At 29.9% G+C, this 20,964-nt stretch overlaps 1 protein-coding gene across 2 annotated transcripts in view; it reads right to left on the bottom strand.

Moving 5' to 3' along the window:
* The window catches only part of LOC112688910, a 51,923-nt gene extending 39,403 nt beyond the window's left edge, over positions 1-12,520 (bottom strand). The window contains exons 1-4 of one of the 2 annotated variants that reach the window (XM_025562327.1): positions 11,871-12,520; positions 10,423-11,035; positions 2,721-2,934; positions 122-444 (exon numbers count right to left, since the gene is read on the bottom strand). In XM_025562327.1, coding sequence (XP_025418112.1) covers positions 122-444; positions 2,721-2,934; positions 10,423-10,984 — 1,099 coding nt within the window. In that variant the 5' untranslated portion in view covers positions 10,985-11,035; positions 11,871-12,520. The remainder of the gene's footprint in view (positions 1-121; positions 445-2,720; positions 2,935-10,422; positions 11,036-11,870) is intronic. The other variant, XM_025562326.1, reaches the window with a different exon arrangement.
* Between the last annotated feature and the right edge of the window lie 8,444 nt (positions 12,521-20,964).

Raw genomic sequence — 20,964 nt, 5'->3', positions numbered from 1 at the left:
TAATGCATATTTTAAATATGATGAATTCATTTCTTAAAAATTATATGCTCTATGAACTACTTATAAAAAGGTATCATTTAAAGATGCTAAATATTTAATAACTAAAATTGTATTAACTTACCGACTACGGTTAGATTCACTTTAGAATTTCGAGTCTGAGCCAATCTGAAATCAACTCGACAGCGATACAGGTGAATAGAATCTTTTACACTAACTCGGTCAATGCGTAATTCTGATGAATAATATGTCGACACAATTGATTTCTTTTGACTGTTCACTTTAGATTTCAGCTCTCCTTCAGTTGTATCTCCATTAACATGAAAATGTGCTCTATCACCAAATATTCGTTGGTCTGACCATCTTTCTGCCCCTGTTGTCATCAAATGATACGACGTGGAGTCATATTGCTGATGAGTGGGCGTGGCAGAAGACCTGGCATCCACACTGGAAAAAAAAATACGAAAATGTTAATTACTATAAAATTTGTTAAAATTTCTTTTAGAAACTAAAATAAAAATACTTATTCAGCATTTATATATATCACTTTGCTCACCTTAATATTAGGTTATAAGTAGGAAAAAATTATATAAGTAAGAGTTTGCTAAATATATTAAGTAGATACGTATTAAAATTTCAAGCCTCCAAAACTAAAACTGCAAATATTATAAGATATAGATTTAAAAATATACCATGATTTTTATTTCACCTAAAATTACCAGTAATTTAAATTTAGTTGTATTCAAAATAAAAAGTTTTACATTCAAACGTCAAGCCTGTTTATTTCTCTTTTTATAGGTATTAGATATTATATATATATAACAGTTACCTAATAACTAACTGTGTACAAAATATCAAAATTTATTCCACAACATTTCATAATAAGATAGTAAACGAGTATATCTACAAATAAATAAAAATAGAATTTCTGTTATTTTTTATTACGTTTTCCTTCACTATTTCATTTTTGATATTTTTCATAAATATGTTACAAACGATGAAAATCTTGCAATTCCGTACATCCTATGGCTAATTTCATATAAAAATATGGCTCATGAAACTTTTGGAAATTTTTTCCAGTCTTATGGTTGTAAAAAGTATTTTCCAAAACAACAAGAAAAATACATCCCTGTACTCGTAAAGTCAATAAAGCAATCTTAAAATACTGTTCGTTTAAAAAACAGCCATAAAAAAGATATACGCTTTACCACGTTTTACCCCTGTAAACTCTACAAGAAGACAGTTTTGTTATTTTAAAATATGGAATAAACGAACTTGACATTTCTAACTAGCGTATCATAATATCAAATATGTATCTTTCACTGTTATTTTCATTGATAGTTTCAGCATAGTTTTCTTTAATCATGTTATAAATATCTAAGTGAGATTTCAATTTTGATACATTTTCTGAGAATAAGTTATTGATATTATAAACTGTACATGTTGCAGTTACATTCAACTTGTCAAAGATTGTTCGAGTAAGTGACGTTTTATTATACTGATGTACAAAATAAAATTAAAATAAAATGTTTTACAAGATTAAAAACTAATGTAGTATATAATAGTTCAATGTTATCGAAGTTTATTTTAAGTTGGTGGGCGTAATCTGAAGTTGCAGAAATCTATACTTATTTTCAAACCAAACTTGTAGAGCGCTACGCCCTAACCACTCTATCATTAGCAACCACTATTTAGTTACAGCCACATATATATATATAATTAATTTTAATTTTTTCATTATAATTAAAATTTCTTCAATTAAGTATATTTTAACTAATTGAAAACATTGTAATTATTATAATTATTATAAATTATTAAATAAAACAAAATAATACAAATAACGTCAGCATATTATTCTAGTTAGTAGGTGGATTAAAAAAAAATAAAAGAAAAAAAAATGAATTGGGTAACAACGAAGGGATGGAGAAATTGAGTTCATTAATGATGAATTTCAACAGAGAAAATATGACAAATCAAATATTTACAATCACATCAAGGGAGTACTTATTATTCAACAAAGAAAGATGGCAATTGCCTACTTAAAATGCAGTAGTTCAACGTCACTAGAATCCTGAATAATTTTATATAGATCAGCTTCACGCTTATAAAATGCTGAAGAAATTAAGACTTTGAAGTCAAATTGAATCTGTGGGATCTAAAAATAAATTTAACGTACTTCCATGACGTAACTTAGTCAAGGGTCCTTCAAACATAGACTAGTTTATTTCAATCTATAAGCTAATGAATCTAATTTATTTGACCTAGTTTATTTATTATACTCTATTTGAAAAGTATTTACTTAAAGTATTTATTTAAATAACAACTTGATCAACTGTCGTATAAAATTAACATACGAAAGATAAATATACTGTGGATTAAACGAAAAATTAAATTGTTTTAATATTTATACTTGGATATTAAAATTAAATTAGGATTTATAATTAATAATATATTCACTATATAAGGAACACAAGGATGATAGTTGAAACTGTAATATTAATATTACTCAATAAATAAAGAAAAAATATTAAAAATTTTTAATTATAAAAAAAATTTGAACTTCAAGTGAAATAATTATAATGATTATAATTTAAAGCTGTTATGTAATATTTTTCATGCAAAGTTATCTTCCCACATAAATTAGTTAACATTTTTAAATATTAATACATTTTGAATATTATAATTGAAAATAATATTAAAGATGTGTATTGATTTTATTATACCTGTAAATTGGTGTTCCCAGGTCATCGCGATACCATAAAACCAGAAGAACAGCGTCACGTAAGTTTGCCCCAGATGCAAGCGAGCTTTCTCCGTCAAGGGGAGGAGAATCAACTCCTGAGTCTGATAAATCATCCTCCTCGTCCGACACCAATGAAATATCACAAGGCAAACGAGCCTGCTGGCCCGCTACTGCTCTTACGTGGTATACTGGTACTAAATAAAACATAAGGGTAATTATAAAACAATAATCGTTGTGACATTTTATGTCAACACATTAATTATAATAACTAAATTAAACCATTGAAAACGATTGTTAAATACTGAAAAGTACTCTAAAATTAAACATTTTATATCAAATACGAACAATCGAATAGTATATAAAATACAGAATCCTTCAAATTCAATGCTACAATACTCGATTATTCCGTTACGTTTGTTATGTTAAATTTGAATGACTCAGTGTGTATAAAACTTCGTTTAATGTCAAGTCAGAGGGAAACCATTAACGCCAACGGCCTGACCCCAGAGAAGTCTGGTTTAGCTTAAAATAATTTTAAAATTACTGTTATGTCACTATACAATATTAGTTATTCAACTGTTTTTGAAATTACAGTTCAACATTTGCTTCTATTTTTTCAAACAACACTAAGACTATAATTGGATTTGCTAATAAGTAATAAGAAATGTAAGTGGCCCGAACGAGCAGTAAAAATTTAAGACATTTTGTAAAAGGCCAAAATGTACCTACTAAACATAACAAATATTTTATAGTTGCGTACACAGGATAATACACCATTTTCAAAATTAATTCTTTACTATACAGTTTCATTATATAAATAATTAATATTATTCGCTATCCAGTTAATTGCCAATCAACGAAAGAACTTAGGAATTTTTAAACAATAGATCAATTTCTTAGAAAATTTTTTATTGTTTTACAGCATTTCTTTATTTAAAAAAAATATAAGCCCGTACATAGTATACATTTCTTGATATCATATTTTTTTTTCATAGATGCTTTACTTATAATATTATTAAAATTTATATAATTTTGGAAATATAAACAAAATGTTGAAAATGTTGAGTGCTAGTAACCTTAACAATCTGGTACTAATGTACATATATTTAATCATTTTAATACTAACAAAGTGAAGAAAAATTAACAAGATATATTTAGAGTACATGTTTACCGCTTCAAAACTCAAATAAGATACTGCAGATGATGAGTGAAAAGAAAAAAAAGGCATAATCGTGAATTTTTTGTAAGTCACTACGATGGATGTATTACAGATGAACTATTTATATGCATTTGAAAACAATGATGAATCATCCTATTCACACATCAATTCTGAACAAAAGTTAGAGAATAATATAAATATAATATAGGTATATAATGTAATCATAAATTCCTTAACATTCCGTATTTTGTGGAAAAAATATTTTTATATTTATACGTTAAAACTACGAGTTAATTAAAATATACGAGTATAATTAGATACTTATTTTCATCAAAAAAAGAATTAACAAAAAGCACCTTTGATTGAAAATAAAATGTTAATTATCATTTTTGATATTTTTTTAATTATTCTTATGATAGTACTTGTGTAGTATATGAATTATGAATGAACCTACATTGAATTTGTGTAGCAACAAAAAGAAAATTACATATTTTATCAAAAGAGCAATAAACTTAACAACTACGCTCCTTTGATGAAATTTAACATTTTTCGAAGTTATTATTAAAGTACTCGGCTCAAAGTGCCTTATCTGTGTTTAATTTTCATCCAATAGGATACCTACTACATGATATTTCGTGCAATTATATTTATACAAAAAAGTATTTACAGAAAATAAAAACAATCATTGTAAAATTATTAAATTCCTTTATTACTGTGGGATCTCTAATTTGTATTTTACAAATCGTAAAAATAAATAAACTGTACAAGATTTTATAATAAATTCCCTGTTTATAACTAATAAGTGAAATAATATAGTTAAAAAATCTACTAAATTAAGATTTTATCATGATTTTAAGTGAAGGAGTAAAAGTTTTGATGGCCGTACGATGACGTATTATATAATATTTTCATCTCATTTTATTTTAAATAAAAATACATTTATTTTATATCCTCTGCAAGTATAATCAGAAGTTCAAAAATTCCATTTAGATTTTATTTTAGTATCTACATAATAATGTATAAATAAAAAAAAAAACGGTTTATTTTAAAAACAACGTTTGATTTGGTTAATTATAGTTTATACCTCGGTTTATATAAACTAAAATGTAAATTCAAAAACGTTTTTTAACAAACGGTGTTACATTACTTTCAAATTTAATTATAACAACATTAATTTTAATATATGTTCACTATAGAGAATCGCCCATGGTCACCATAACGATGCGCGTCTAGATATTTTTATATAAAATACGTTAACGAATAAATTTGATATTATTAAATTTTTCAACTACAAACAAAAAACAAACAGCGTGGTTTTTCTACTATAATCGCTCAATGAGTTTATATATTTGCATCTTTATGAAAACAAAATAATATTAGTTCACATTCTGTGCACGTCTTTGAATTTAAAAACGCTTGAATTTTATTGATGATTAAATATTTAAATCATCACCCCGTAGTGTTTAATATTATTCATTTGAAATCAAATTTTGTAGCCGTTTGGTTTACGTATACCTACTCTATTTTTAACCTCGCAGCAGATAAATTTGTACTAACATTCTATGGATGGTATTATATAATTAAATGCACTTGTTTTTTACAGAAATACTTCAAACATAATTCTATTGTTTATAATCTTTTTTTTATTTTTTTGTTCTAATGTAAATATGCATATATATAAACATAATTTTAAAAAAAATATCCCTCTCATTCCTATCTCTCGGATAGAAACAGAACAAAAACTCACAAACTCAACCGTTTTAAAAAAAAAAAAAAGGAGTAGCTATAACAGCGACAGAGTAGGGGCGACAAACGGAAAGCCTGACCGGACGCCCGAAGCCCGTTTGCCTGTATCAAGCTAGATGATTTACCGACCCTTTTACCCAAGACGTACGCTTCCAGCGAGAAAAATAACATTACTAAATAAGATGGATATAAAACGCTTTGAGAACGCTTACTTCTTCCCTTTTTTTTATACGTTCTTCTTTTTAGGAGTTATATTCATTTCGATCCTCTAAGTCCGGTGTCGACCGGTCGATAGAACTTAATTCGGTTAAACATAAATTAAGGCGATAATTGTCGCCAATGTTGTTAAGCTACCACTCGAAGGCGACGCTTTAATTTTTAGCAAAAACATTTACATCCTTACTATAATATATACTTGCACGATTTAATCCGCATAAACACATAAATGTATTTAAACAGATATTATTATTTTTTTTTAATATATTTTATCCTAATTAATAGTTTGAAATTCTGTATAATCTAGATGGAAAAAGTTTTTTATTAAAACCTAAGTGCAATCCGAATAAAGTCAGAATAATACAATGTATGTATATATATATATATATTTTTTTTTTTAACTTTACTTTATTTATCTATTAGTTTTTATTTTTAATATTACGTGGGTCTTGTTATATATGCACATCATACTCATTATAACCCATCAAAATAATAAAATCATCTTAAAATAATCAAATAATCTTAAAAATACAAAAATATCAACTGGTATAAATTGTTATGAAATTTATTTTAGCCCCGAGTGACGTGAAAATATAGACGGGTTTATTTATTTATGATTATTTAATTTGTTTTTTTTATAACCGCTATGTTTTGAAGCAGGTATGCACTGATTAATATATTACTAGATCATTCGAGAGTTCAGAAATGATCAAGTCCCTCAAGTCCCAACAATATAATTTTTATACTAAAAACGTGAATGACAAAATTAATTTCCGTTTGTTATCTGTACATACAATTTACTATAGACCAGTGGCGTATTTATTGGGGGGATTCCACCTCCCCTCCCAAACAAATATTTGAAAATGTCAAATTTGAAACATATCAGTAATATAATAATTTTAGTTTGTTCACTCAATAAAGTATTAAAGTATAATGAATATATATATATATATATATAAATATTAATATCACTAATAATTAAATTGTAATCGGAAAATAATAATAACAATCGACCGCACGGTACTCACACACACATGGTATATAAAAAATCTGATGTGGGGAAATTATCGGTCAATAAGAATATCAATATCTTAGTCCATGACTATCACGTCTTGTCAGTTGTCAGTATGCAGTATTCATCTATGCTAGGGTGACCTGACGTCCCGTTTAAAATGGGATTGTCTCTTTTTTGATCATCACGTCCCATTGTACCAAAAAACTTCGAATGGGACGTTTATTATCCCGTTTTTAGAAGATTGTCCCGTTTTAATGCCGTTATTGTCATATTATTTATTATATAAGTTATAAATGCTTGTAAATAAAACAGTTTTACTCGTATATTTTAAATGTGAAACCAAAGTTAGAAATAATAAATAAAAATTTTCGTGGAACGAGCGTCAAGTCCCGATGCCAACGAACTATGAAATTACCTATTTAATAATTGAATATTAATTAAAAGAAAATATTTTATTACTTAGGTTATTTTACTAAAAAAAGGGTAAAGTAAAAAGAAAATAATTTTTCATGATATGATAGAAATTTGGACTTTAACTCTCGAGATTTGTGTGCATATGTGTGAATGTATATGGATAAGATTTTTTATTTGGGGGGAAGTAACAGCTGTCCTGTTTTTTTTTATTTTCTTAATATGGTCACCCTAATATATGCGCAACATAAAGTAATATAAAATATGATCAAAACGATCATAAAATTATTTCACTATTAGGTATGACACCCCCCCCCTCAAAAAAAAAGTTTCTAAATACGCCACTGCTATAGACATAATGTAATATACATATTTTATTTTGTTTATACAATCCTCCTAAATAGCCCAACGTTGCCAATATATGTTAAATGTATATAATGTTTTTTTTAATGTTTTATTTATTCATTAAACTACTACAATAAATAAAAATTAGCAGTTTATGTTTGTTTGTTTTTTTTTTTTTTTTTTTTGAATAATTTAAACTCATTTTTCAAATGATAGAACATGAAGGGCTACGGAAAAAAAACGATAATAGTCAAAAAAAGAAAAAAATCATCTGATAATTTTGCCTTCTTGTAATTTATTTTAAAAAGCAAATTTAAATTTTTTCTTATTAGTTTTATCGACATTTAGTTGTATTATCAAAATGATATATTTTTAATTATTAAAATACTTTATCTCTTAGTTTTCTGAATTCTTAGACTTTAAAACTGTAACTAATAAGCAGTTTAAGAGTATTAACTATTTTTACTTTTTTCCCGTAGCCTTTCATATTTCAATAATAAACAAAAAAGTACGGTAATGGACGCCTGAATATCCGACGGGAATCGAGTTTTTAAATAATAAATCACAAAAATCATAATTATAAAATAATAATATAATTATCAAGTTGTGTTTGGGTGTTTTTCGTTTGAATAATACACACAACGTATTAAACATCAAATTGCGACTAGTATGAAAGACTTTTGGTATCCGCGTGTAATTAACACCTCCCCTTTAGAATATAGATACCACTTATAAGGGTCTCGATGATTAAAAAAAAAAAAAGAAAAAAAAAAGACCGCAGTTTGAATATTTTCAGAAACTGGAGATAAAAACTCGTTAAAAATAATACCAGAGATAGAGAAAATAAAATGATAACTCCAAAATGTTATGTGTAAAAGTCATGAATGTTTTGTTCGTTGGGTAAGCATTATACTTCGAGAGGAATTTTACTATCATAAAGGAAAATATGATAATTTGTTGAACAAAAACAAGGTACTGATTACAGAGATTTGAAGTTAGAAAATCACTACCTTGATTTAATTATCTTATCAAATATTTTATTAGTATTATTTATTTGTAAAAAAACGTCATATCATGACAGTTGATAAACATTTTTGAACGTTCAACAGAGTATTAATTATTCTAGGATATCAAAATATTATTAAAACAGGATTTTTAAAATTATTATACGATATGTAAATAATGAAAAATGTATTGTATAAATGAGTATTGAAACTGAAGTTGAAATATTTCATTTTTATAATAAACAAATTTTGAAATATTAAAATTGATTACATAGTTTATAAACTCGTTAAGTCATGTCAATAAAATAATAAAATACAAAATTAATTAATAAATGCTAAATACTTTAGAGTAAGCAAAATTTTACAAAATACCAACAGCTACTGTGACATTTTAAAAACTATTTCACCGAGAGTTAAAAATACAACACACACACCTTGAATGCCCGAACATTTCTGAAAGTTCTATCGACTGAAAATGTGGATCAGCGATCACGACAAAACAAATAAATGATAATATTAATAGAATAAATAAATGGCATAATTGTAAAACTATTCATTACGTTCAAAGTCTATAAAATGATTACAGCTTATCCATTAGAGCTCATTCGGTTATGTAATACATATTTGTCATCAAAATTATAAAATATGGATTTTCATTTTGTTTACCCCCGAGTCATTAATTTCCATTATTAACTTTAAACTATAAATGTTTTATTAGTTTTTCAGTAATTATTATTTTAAATCTTAAGTTAAAAGTTAAACTTGATTTAATAACGAAACGCTACTACTCTTCGAGTAGAACTCATATTTGGTAAACGCAATTTATTCAGGCCGTTTGTTCCATTTTGTAGGCTATATATACAAATGGAGGAAGAGGGATGACGAAAAGCGACTGGAGTCACCCAAAAATGATTTATATTCTGAATACGAAAAGGTATACTGTTCACAAGCATTGAACGAAATTTTTCTTTTAAAAATAAATCATAAACACGAAAAGTGATGAGGGTAAAGATGAGCAATCGCGGGTTTACCATTTCGTACCTACTGTTAAATCATTATTATTACGTCTTGCTATCACTATAAAGCATTAAATCAACGATTGTGTAGTAATAATTGTGCCGCTCTACTATTGTTTTCCATCGGAATCGAGTGTAAGTAGGCAATCAGAGCGTGCCGCTATACAACTTTTATAAATTCTATTGGCCAACGTCGACGATAAATGATCTCACGTCATATTCTATTGTTCATAATATATTTATGATGGTTATTATGTGATGACAAAACGTCATCGTGACTGAGCGTTATCGATTACAATAAACGGTGGTCGGAAGCATCGAGTCACACCATTCTGTCTGTTTTGAAGTCTCGACGCACCGTTTCCGTTATTAATAATCTCAGAGGTAGCCAAATATCATCTAAAAACGCTGCAGTACCAACAGCTAGATTAGCTACCGGCACTCCAGTGTTCCAACGTAATAGGCGACCCGGGGAATTATCGCCGCGTCCACATCTAGTGGATACAAACGACGGTCAAAGGACCCGGAGCCTGTCAAACTTCGAAATCGCGTCGGCGGCGACGTTTATACGGAAAATGTTTTCGGCCGTACAACAACGTCTCAAAGTCCCGCCGACACGTCCGCGTGACTCCGGTGGCATTCCGGCATCACATTAACACGGTGCCGCGCATTGTTCACCGCGTTCGCACGGAAAACGTGCACAGGAACTTGCGCGCCAGCCGCTCGTTATTGTTATCATTAATCCTACTGTTATTGCAATCATTGTTTACCGTCTTTGGCGGAATGGGCGGCCCGGGCGAAGGACGCGATCACCACGACGGCCGCGTACAACACCAGCAGCCACCAGCAGCAGCTACTGGTCCACATGTGCAGGTGGTGCGTGTGATGATGGTGCCGCGGCCGGTGCGCCCGGTGCGCGTGGTAATGGTGGTGATTGTGATGTTGGTGTTGGTTCTGGTGGCCGCCATGGTGGTGCATCATGTGTTGGTGGCGATCGTCGTTCGGCTGCGGTAGCGTCGGCGGCGACGGCGGTGGTGATGCCAACGGTTTCGTGTGATCGCACGACCGCGGTACCGGCTCGTTCCACCGGTGACGGTCTTCGGGTGACGGGTCGCCGTCACCGTTGCCGTTCATCACCAAGACCCGTCGACGGACCGGATGGTAACCGTTCGCCGCCCCGTGCGACACCACCGTCGTCCCGTCGTCATCGCCGTGGAACGCAGACGTCCGCGCTCCGTATCCGCACCGGCCGCCGGAACATCTGTTCCGCGTCACCTCGGCGGCTGCGCGGTTGTCGACGAGCACCGGGCACGGTGCCGCGGTCAACAACATTTGGTCGTCGTTCGCTTCCGGTTATCGCTTGTTCTAACTACGACGGCGTACCTGCGCGGCAAACAAACAAACAGAAACGAATAAACGTCGGGGGTTCAACGTGCGGTCATGGGCGCAATTCGTGTTCTATTTCCAGAGGTACAATTAGACGCAACACGCGAGGCCCCCCGCACGCTCACCCTACGATCCCCCTTGCCTTCGGTCGAGCGCGCGTACACGCACACGCTTACAATTACACCGGTGGGTTCACATACTGAAAACCGCACATAAATCGGTCTCGAAAACTAATTATTGCTGACACTGTAGAAATAAAGCGATTAAAACCGTTGAATTGAATTAATGTTGAACGAAAGATTGAAAACGACCAGTCATTGTTAGCGTGAGCGCACGAGATCGTGTGTGTGTATGTGTGTGTGTGTGTGTGTGTGTGTGTGTGTAAAAGGTACAACAAAGGAAAATGTAAACCCAATGGAAGATATAACAAATGGCAGCGTGTGTGTGGAGTATTTAAGAACGTTGTCATTAAAAATGTTAAGTGTTACAAATTGCGCCTATGCTCTTATGGTCAAGTACGTGAAACAATTTCCACAAGTATTGCACTACATTAAACATCTATAACTATATCAGCACACATGTTTATTATACAAGTGTTTGGTGTACATGCTACGGTATTTTACGGTCCGTCGTCGTCGTCGTGCCGTATACGTATTGTTCGTCATATTCGGAAAAAGCGATATGCGATCGGGATTTAATTCCGTTTTAATACAACAGACGACGACGGGGTGAATTATATATTTATATATGGTATCCTGCTAGTATTCAATACGATATGCAGCGAGTGGGGGTGCGTACGGATGTATACTACCTTAAGCTATGCACTACAAACCCGGTAACGATGAGACACCCGTTTGACGATACCTTCGACAAGATCCATTAGATACAGAGCCGCCGCCGTTGCAACCACTCGTGCCAGCAACGATAATAATGATCGCCGTCCGACTTCAATGAGCCCGGGCGGCGAAGGAGTTGACCGCGTGCATGGCCACGGTTGGGGTGCCGTAAGCGTGTGTGTCTCCGCGGATCAGTGCGACTAAACTGCCCGGCCGGCGTGTTGCGTTGGCGATGTGATGACGCTCGGACCCGAGTCGTAACGAGCGCGTGGCCGTCCGTCGGTCTATCGGTTGCTGTGGCTTACGGCGGTCGCGTGACGCTGAGCGAACGTCGCGACGGATGATAACGCGTCGGTTCTGCCGGTACCGATACCGAGCGACGATCCCATCGCCGTGTCGCTGTTGCACGTATCACACCCGGTAGCCGTCCGGTCGGAACGGAGCGTGAAAACGCGGCAACCGCGGTCGGCTACGTATTCGATAAATACGCGACGACCGTCGGCCCTGCGAGAGTGGACGGACGTTACGTCGCACGGTGAAGTAACCGCGTCGAATACGTTGTCCGTTTCGCGTCGTCGCCGTCGGTCAACTACCACCAGCGCACGCCGGAGCCCTACGCCACGGATGCACCCTCCGCGGCTGAAGCTGCTGCTGCTGCTGCTGCTGGCGGCTACGAGGCTGTGGCGCGCCCTGCTTTCGGCGTGCCGGTGCCGCTTGCGCAAACCGCCGACCCCCGGCGTGTCGCGCGCGTCTCAAACGCCAGCAGTACGCCGCCGCCGTCCCTGCCACCGACCCGTGCCCACCGCCAACCCCTCCCTGACAACAACACGCGCCCGCCGCCCATGTACACATCCTACCCGCGGCGTCCTACGACGAGGGGCGGGTGGTAACGGCACAGCTTCTAATTCAACGGCAGCGGCGGCGGTGGCGGCCAAAGCAGCTGGGACCATCCTCTTCCTTACGCGCACACCTCGTCCGTCCCTCTCGTTCATCCCTCAACACTTTCGCCCATCTCTCGAACCACCCACTCACTCTCTCTTTCTCTCTCGCACGCACACACACATATTTTTTCTCGCTCGCGCACCCTCTCTTCTTCTCTCCCTCTCACAGTCCTTTCTCGTGCCCTTTCTCTCATACATATACCTTCTGCCACCGTTGCCGTCCATCCATCGTCATTATCCCATCTTCGTCGTATAGTTGAACACGTTCTCCTACCTTCCTCCTGCTCCCTCCCCCACCTAACCGTAAATACCGCCCGCTTCGTTATTACTACTACTCCGCTACCGTATCACGCGAATACGTACATACCGTCCAAAGTTATATTACATATACTCGGCCTTCTATTAACTACATTACAACGATAATATAATATGAATATAAACGTCGTTGTTCTCTTTCGCCCACTGTTACTGCTCTTACTGCTGCCACCGATGTTGTCGCTGCACCAGCGACATGGTTCTGTTGTACACGCTTGATTTATATACACACATGTACGGTTTATAGGTATACGTTCCCGAACCGCACCCTCGTCCGCGTGCGAACGTTCGCCACCAAACGACCGCTGACCGTTACGTAAATATTTATACGCGTGCTACCTATACTATGTACAGTGAGCGAAAACCTATACGTATAAGTTATCGGCTTGCCGTTGTCGATTTTTAACCAAAATCCAAACAACCGCTACCGTGCCGCGTCACTGCGAGGAATAATGTTTTAACGACGAAAGAAACCTTGAGCGTATTTTTTTTCGGTAAATTTATATATATATATATATATATATATATATATATAGATATGTATGTGTATATATTATATTTATTTATTTATTTTTCACGATGCCAAACAATAAAGAATTTCGGTACATATCATTCCGATCGAGTATAACGTAAAAAAAAGTTTCGGTTTTCAAAAGTCGAAAAGCATAAACGTTACGATTTATAGCGCGAGTACCGAAAAATATAAGAACAGTTTTTATATCAATCGTGAAATGAACATACATTCATAGAAATTCGTTGTTTTTTTTTTCTGTTTTAAAAACGTATACCATATACACAATGTTCTGACTATAAATATTTCAAAAATACATTACGATGATGCTTTTTTTTTTAATACTTATTTCAAGTTTGAAGTAATTAGTTATCAATATTTTTACCATCGACATTTTTACGTTTATTGCTAAAAATAATATGTTTTGTAACCATATATATATATATTGAATCCCGAAGTGAGTATAGCTCATATATAAATATATTTATATGTGTGTATACGTGTACGTGTACGTGTGTGTATGTGTGTCTGTATGTGTTTTATTGGAATCATATGAAATTTATTGCATGTGTATTATTTTATGAGGAGTTCAAACTACCAATGTACTTTGGTAATTTGTTAAAATACATTAACTTTGATGAACAAATACATCGTGCATTTGTTTTCACGTATAATATATACAAATTTACTTTATTTAGTATTTGCAGATTTATATTGACGTTATAATAAAATGCATATGATATGTGACAAAACACATACACGATGGTGATACAGTACTAATTAACCAACACTCTATTGCTTGAAATATGTCACAAAATAATAAAAAAGATATCAAATGTGTTTTATGTTTGTGTTATTCTGTTTATGAAATAAAATATAATTGAATTTTTTTTAAATTACATTACTCTTTATTTTTTAAATTGTTTTATAACTTCAAAACTTATTTAGCGATTTAAAACAGATTCAAACGCAGTACGTTAAAAAGTTGTTTTGTTATTCGATTTATATATAAACATTTTAAAACATTAGTGAAACATGATTTAGTACAGATGACTGTTAAATACATTCCTAGAAACTTAGAAATACTATGCATATATAACACATGTATGATTATATATTATGTAATGAAATTTAAAACTGAGAAATACCACAAAATTAGTGCTAAAATACTAATTAGTTATATAAAATAGAAGTAGAATGCATTGAAATGTTAATTTAAACCGTTGAAATTCTGACGCTCTCCATAAAAGCTGATAAAAATCCAATTATTTCAAAAATATATTAACCGGTATCAAATACGAGTATAAGGACTTTCAATTATTGCATGACAGCTAATTTTTCTTTGAAATATTATAATTAGAAAAATATTTATGTGAAAATGAAACAAATTATTAAAACATGATATATTTGCAGTTGTATAACTTTTTTTCAAATTAAAAAGTTTTAAGAAGTGCTTTTTAGAGATTAAATTAAAGGTAATTTGTACTATAAATCGTACCTGTACAATTAACTAAATAAATAATAAGAATAATATTTCATAATATTAATATATATATATATATATATATATATTGACATATTTGCATACAATAATATCCGGAAGTGACATTATTTGTTTATTTCTTATAAAAATTATGAAACTATTCCCGAATAAAACAAAACCATTGTTGCTACTTCAAAAATAATGTCATTATTTTTAATATATTATGACTAGGGTAAGGATTTTTATGACTTTTTCATGTATTTTTTTTAATTGTACACACTTCTGACCCAGTTATAAATTTGTTATGCAATATACAGGCTGCTGTACAAAATTTAATTTTTATATTTTGGGACTTAAGAGGTTTTGTAGAATTTTCATAGTATTATGATTATCAATGAATATATGTATCAATAAAAAATATATTTTCATCAAAATTCATAAAAAAAATCGATATTGAAAATATATAATATTGTGTGGATTAGTTTATACTTCAGAAAATGGTCGTTATAGTAATGTTATAAAAGAACTACATTCCTTAATAGGTTTAAGATTTTTATGTTCTACCTTTCGCAATAAATAAGGCATCTACAATTTTGAAGAATCATACATTTTAAGTGCCTATAAATAATACAAATTTTTTTAACATTTTATCAAAACTATAAAATATATTAAACTAATATCTTAGGATTTTTTTTACTTATATCATTTTATTAAAATTTAAATATGCATAAATTTTTTTTTTATCAAGCTTAATATTTTACCCTTAATCAGTTATATATATATTAAGAACATTTATATTAAATTTTCAAAACTTTTGTAAACAATTTTTTTTTTTTATCGACAGTTTCAAATATCTAAGAAATTATGAAAATTTCAATTTTCTATGAATAGCTCAAATAATATGTATAGCAAGTCGTAATACAATTGTTCAATACAAATTTCATGTCTTTACTATTATTATATTTTGAGTGATAAAGAAAAAACAATTTTATTATTCTAAAACCAATAAACTGTAAATTTTTCTGTATTTTTAAAACATTTCATCACTGTTTTGCGATTATTAAGAAAAAATTTGAAAATTCGTTTAATGACTTCAAAGTTAGACAAATTTTTTTATATATTTTTATATCAGAAATCTCTTATAATTGTAATGATCGGATTAACTTTTCTGATCAAAATTGACAATACAAACACACAAAAAAATTCACACGTTCACTATTTTTAGAACATATTTGCTTACATTTTTAATAGTTTTTTTGATTTATATACTATAGATTTAAGAATAATTCTAGTTTAATTATTACTCATTCCAACAAGGTATAGTAATCATTTTAATATCCAAATATAATATAAACGTATCTTGTACGAATCAAAAAAATTTGATTCGAAGTTTCTTATAAATATCGTGAAAAACAATTTACAATTTTTTTTTTTAAATTTTTATATGTATTATATTTCATTTTTATATTTTTTTTATCTATATTTTTTTATTATGTCAATTATTGGAAATAAACGGTTAATATAAAGTTTATGATAAAAAAATAAATATTGAAATTATGTTTAAAAATATCATAAATACAAACTTTCCAATGGACTACTCATTTAATTCCTTCGGTCATACTCAATACTTGAATACATGTACGGAGAAAAAATATTTAATTCTAAGTTTATTTAACTTGATTATTTTTTGATAAACAATGTAACCTCATATGTTAATTAATAATAATATTAATATATAAAAATAATTCACTGAAATAATAATTTAACTATAATAGTAATTGTACAATATAACCATATATTGTATTTACCAACTACCAATAACCGAATAAATTTTACTGGCATTTAATTCAACTGTTTAAAAAATTATGTTACATAGTTGATATAAGTAAAAATTAAAAATAAATAAAAACAAATATAATAACTTTATGGTTTTTAATTGTAATGTATACAAAAACTAATTATTTTAAACATTACTCATCTATTAACAGCTATATATAACTATATATATATATATATATTTTATTTTGTGTTTTCACCGTTGTTTACATACGTCTATCAAGGTTCTTTATTTAATTTATTACTTATAAATTGTATGTATTCAATTCTCCTACTGCATATGAAGCGATTAAACAACATAACAATGCCTGTATATTATCTGTATGTTCACAGACATGAGAAATAATTGATTTGATTAACTCGTAAATATTGAATAATCGAACATCAAGTATTTAGTTAATTAAAAATACCGACTTTCAAACAACGTATTTGGCAAGTGATATTCAATTTTTAATATCAAGCATTCATAAATATTTGTTTTGGGATATTCAATAAATTATAAATATTCTATATTATAAACAACATGATTTTTCTATATATCATTGTTATTTTAATATTATTATCCGGTGGGGATTTAAAATGATATTTCAATTGGGAAAAAAAACAGAAAAGGGATACAAAAGTATTAATAATGTGTGCGTGCCTAAGCATTTATACGTCTTATTCTTAGGTGAGAGACAAACCTCCAACTACATTCATATTTTACATTATACAGCAATAATTAAATATTATTTTTATTTAAAAGTTAGAAACAAATAATTATATTTATTATTAATATATAATAACAAAAAATTATTTATTATAAATATTTAAATATGTCCATAAATTTTGAAATTAATGATCAATATCATATCCGTCTCGTTTTGGGAATATTGTTTCTTCTGCACTTCTTTTATCTAATTTAATTCAACTTTTTACATACTGGTCTGGTTTAAATAATTTAACATGTGGTCAAACACAACTAATAAATACTAATGATGCTATATATTCAGAAGTTAGAGTATTTCTTTTAGCCTTCATTACGTTAAACATGAAACTAAATTATTTTTTACATTCAAATGAAGATATAGCAAAAATTATAAATAGCAGTAGACTTATTGTAGATATTTTTGAGAAATCTTTTAAGTCTAAATTCTCTAAATCCCCGAACCGTGAATACTACATTATATAAAAAATGTCATTGCCACTTTTCTAACGCTATTTTCAGTATATACATGATTCTATTAATTATCAATCAAAGTTCTGAGCTCAGCTCATTTAGTAAAATTGTATGTGAAAGTTCTTTTATTTTTAATAACTAATTTTTTGTCCATTTTGAACGTTTATGTTTTTATATATGTATATAAATATATATAAATTTTTTTTCTAAACTGCTACAATCACTAAAATACAAGTTTCACTAATTTCCATTTAAAACAAATGTATTTATAAACTGGAATTATATGTATAATGTATTTAAAATATTGATGCACTGAATAATTTTTCACACAAAATTTGAATGTGTATGCAACGAGACTAAAAAACATAATATTTCTAAAAATGGAATTCGCATCTCGCAGTTGTATACTCTAATACGTACGAGTAAAACAGTATTCGATGGAAATTTTAGCGGAAACACGTATGATTAAAATCATCATTAAAACCAATAGTGTAAAGACCACTTAATGGTTCCCGCTTGCACCATTCCCATTCATGATGTAGTGGTGATTAATTTTATTTTATAAATAAATTTATTGAATTTATCAACTTCAAATCTTTAATATTTTTGTTTTAATAACAGCATTTAAAATGACGAGTTTTTTTTTTTTTTTTTTTTCATTAATTTAATAAAATTAAAAATTGAGTTCCGTCCCTGATGAACCATTAAAAAAAATTAGAAAGGGTACGCTGATATATTTTTAAAATAGAAGTGGTACTCTGTCCCTCTACGTCACCCTTCAATTCAAGCACTATTATTAACTGTTACCTAATAGCATAGTTAATACACAATGAAATACCAATAATGCAACACACTTACCTTTGAGTAACGAAATCATAAAATAATGAACATCGTCCAATTAATTATAATTTGGAATAGTTAAATATTACATAATTTTCTAGTTTTAATTACGAAAAATCTCAACATTTGGTAGTGGAAATCAATTCGTTTTTAATGTTTTCTGAAAAAATGACTGAGTTACTTATAGTAGCAAAGTTCAAAAAATATTTTAAAAAATTCAAAAGCAATGATAAACTACCACATATGTACCAAAAAAACAATTTTGAACGAAGGCCTATAATTAAAAAAAAAATCATTCCTCTAATCAATCGGTTTTATCGTATAACAGACTCAATAATATTCACTAGGCCAAAATTTTCAACCTTAGAAATGGTTAAAATGAAACATAGGGTGATTAGTCATATAATATTCTAGATAACTACAGGGAAGATATTGTTAAAATATATATTATATAGTCAATTTACTTCAGCTTTATAGTTTAATAATAAATTATTAAAGTTGTTTCAATATTTCCTACAAATAAATATTGTGTTTTATATGATAATTATTTTATGAATCTATAATATATTCTAATATTTTTCTTTATTAATATCTTACTATATTATATACACTTAGAATAAAATTTTATAATTTAATATAAAGTTTGTATGTATATATAAACTTTTATTATCCATGAACTATTATATGTTATGAATTTAAATAAAAAAATATGGTAGGATTTGATTGATGATTAAAATAAAAGTACACAAATTTAGTTAAGAAACAATTAAAATGTATAATCAAGCTAAGCATAACAATGTATAATGTAAGCTCCTTTTTTACCCATATGGGTTTGTTAATTACTTTAATCTAATTACGTTAAACAAAGAATTCTATATCAGTATATTAAGTTATCTAAACAAAAATTTGAAATACAAAGTAAACAAACTTTATAAGCATATATTTATATCGAATAGTAAATTACTTATTCTTTTTTTTTTATTATTATCTGTTAAAAAAACTGATAACTGTTATAGTAGATATCTGATTAACTCAATAACAAAATGGTTAATTTATTAAATTATGAAACTATTAGGGCAAATAATTCTTAAGTGAACTTAAAACAATTAAAAAATTACATAATTTGTTCGATTCTATCTCATCTGTCTTATTTAATGCAACATCGAATTTCCAAAAAAAAATTTTCAACATTTAACTTAATTATGTAAAGGCCAACTAACGACGATCTATTTATAAATCGACAATAACATATAATTAAAACCATTTACTTTCAATAACATTGTTTTACTGCAATACATGCATTAAATAATGTAGAACGCTGATATGTATTTGAATAGTTCGTACGCATTGAAATTCAGCGGGTGAAGTTAATAACTACGGATGTTTTGACGGTTCAGTCGTCAATAATCCATGTAACCAAGATCGCCTCACGAATATCACGCTGTTCTACCGCTACCGGATATGTTTCAAGCTTTTTAACTATTTAAAAATATCTAATCAACTATTAGATACAGTTTTTAAACTATATCTTATATAATCACTATAAAAACAAATTATATTTATACAATTAGGGCAACTTTATGGTTTTAATTATATTATTTAAAAATTATCGTTCTTAATATATTAGAATCGAAAAAAAGTGTTAATAGATAATTTTGATCTTATAGGATTAATTTTTAACAAAATATTCAAGCCAAATAACACAAAACTGCTCATCTTATTAAAAAATACATGTCATTGGTCGCAAAATGAAAAAATTATATGAATATTAAGTATTAGCTCCGTTCGATTTTCTATTTAAAAAATTGCTGCATAAACATTTTAATGCATATTCACTATCTGAAAAATGTAATAATTCTTATTCTGTTTCAGCTTAATGATTCAATGAGGATCTACATTGTCATCACAAGTTCTCTGAAGCATATATCTTCTTCTCTTGATGCGCCACGAATAAGGACACATTTTGATCAATTAATGCTATATCTTTGATAAATATGTTAATCAA

Source organism: Sipha flava, unplaced genomic scaffold (assembly GCF_003268045.1).
Source record: "Sipha flava isolate LNK unplaced genomic scaffold, YSA_version1 41_pilon_pilon, whole genome shotgun sequence".
NCBI classification, from domain to species: Eukaryota; Metazoa; Arthropoda; class Insecta; order Hemiptera; family Aphididae; genus Sipha; species Sipha flava.
The sequence above is the reverse complement of the archived record's forward strand: the minus strand, read 5'-3'. Positions and strand labels throughout refer to the sequence as shown.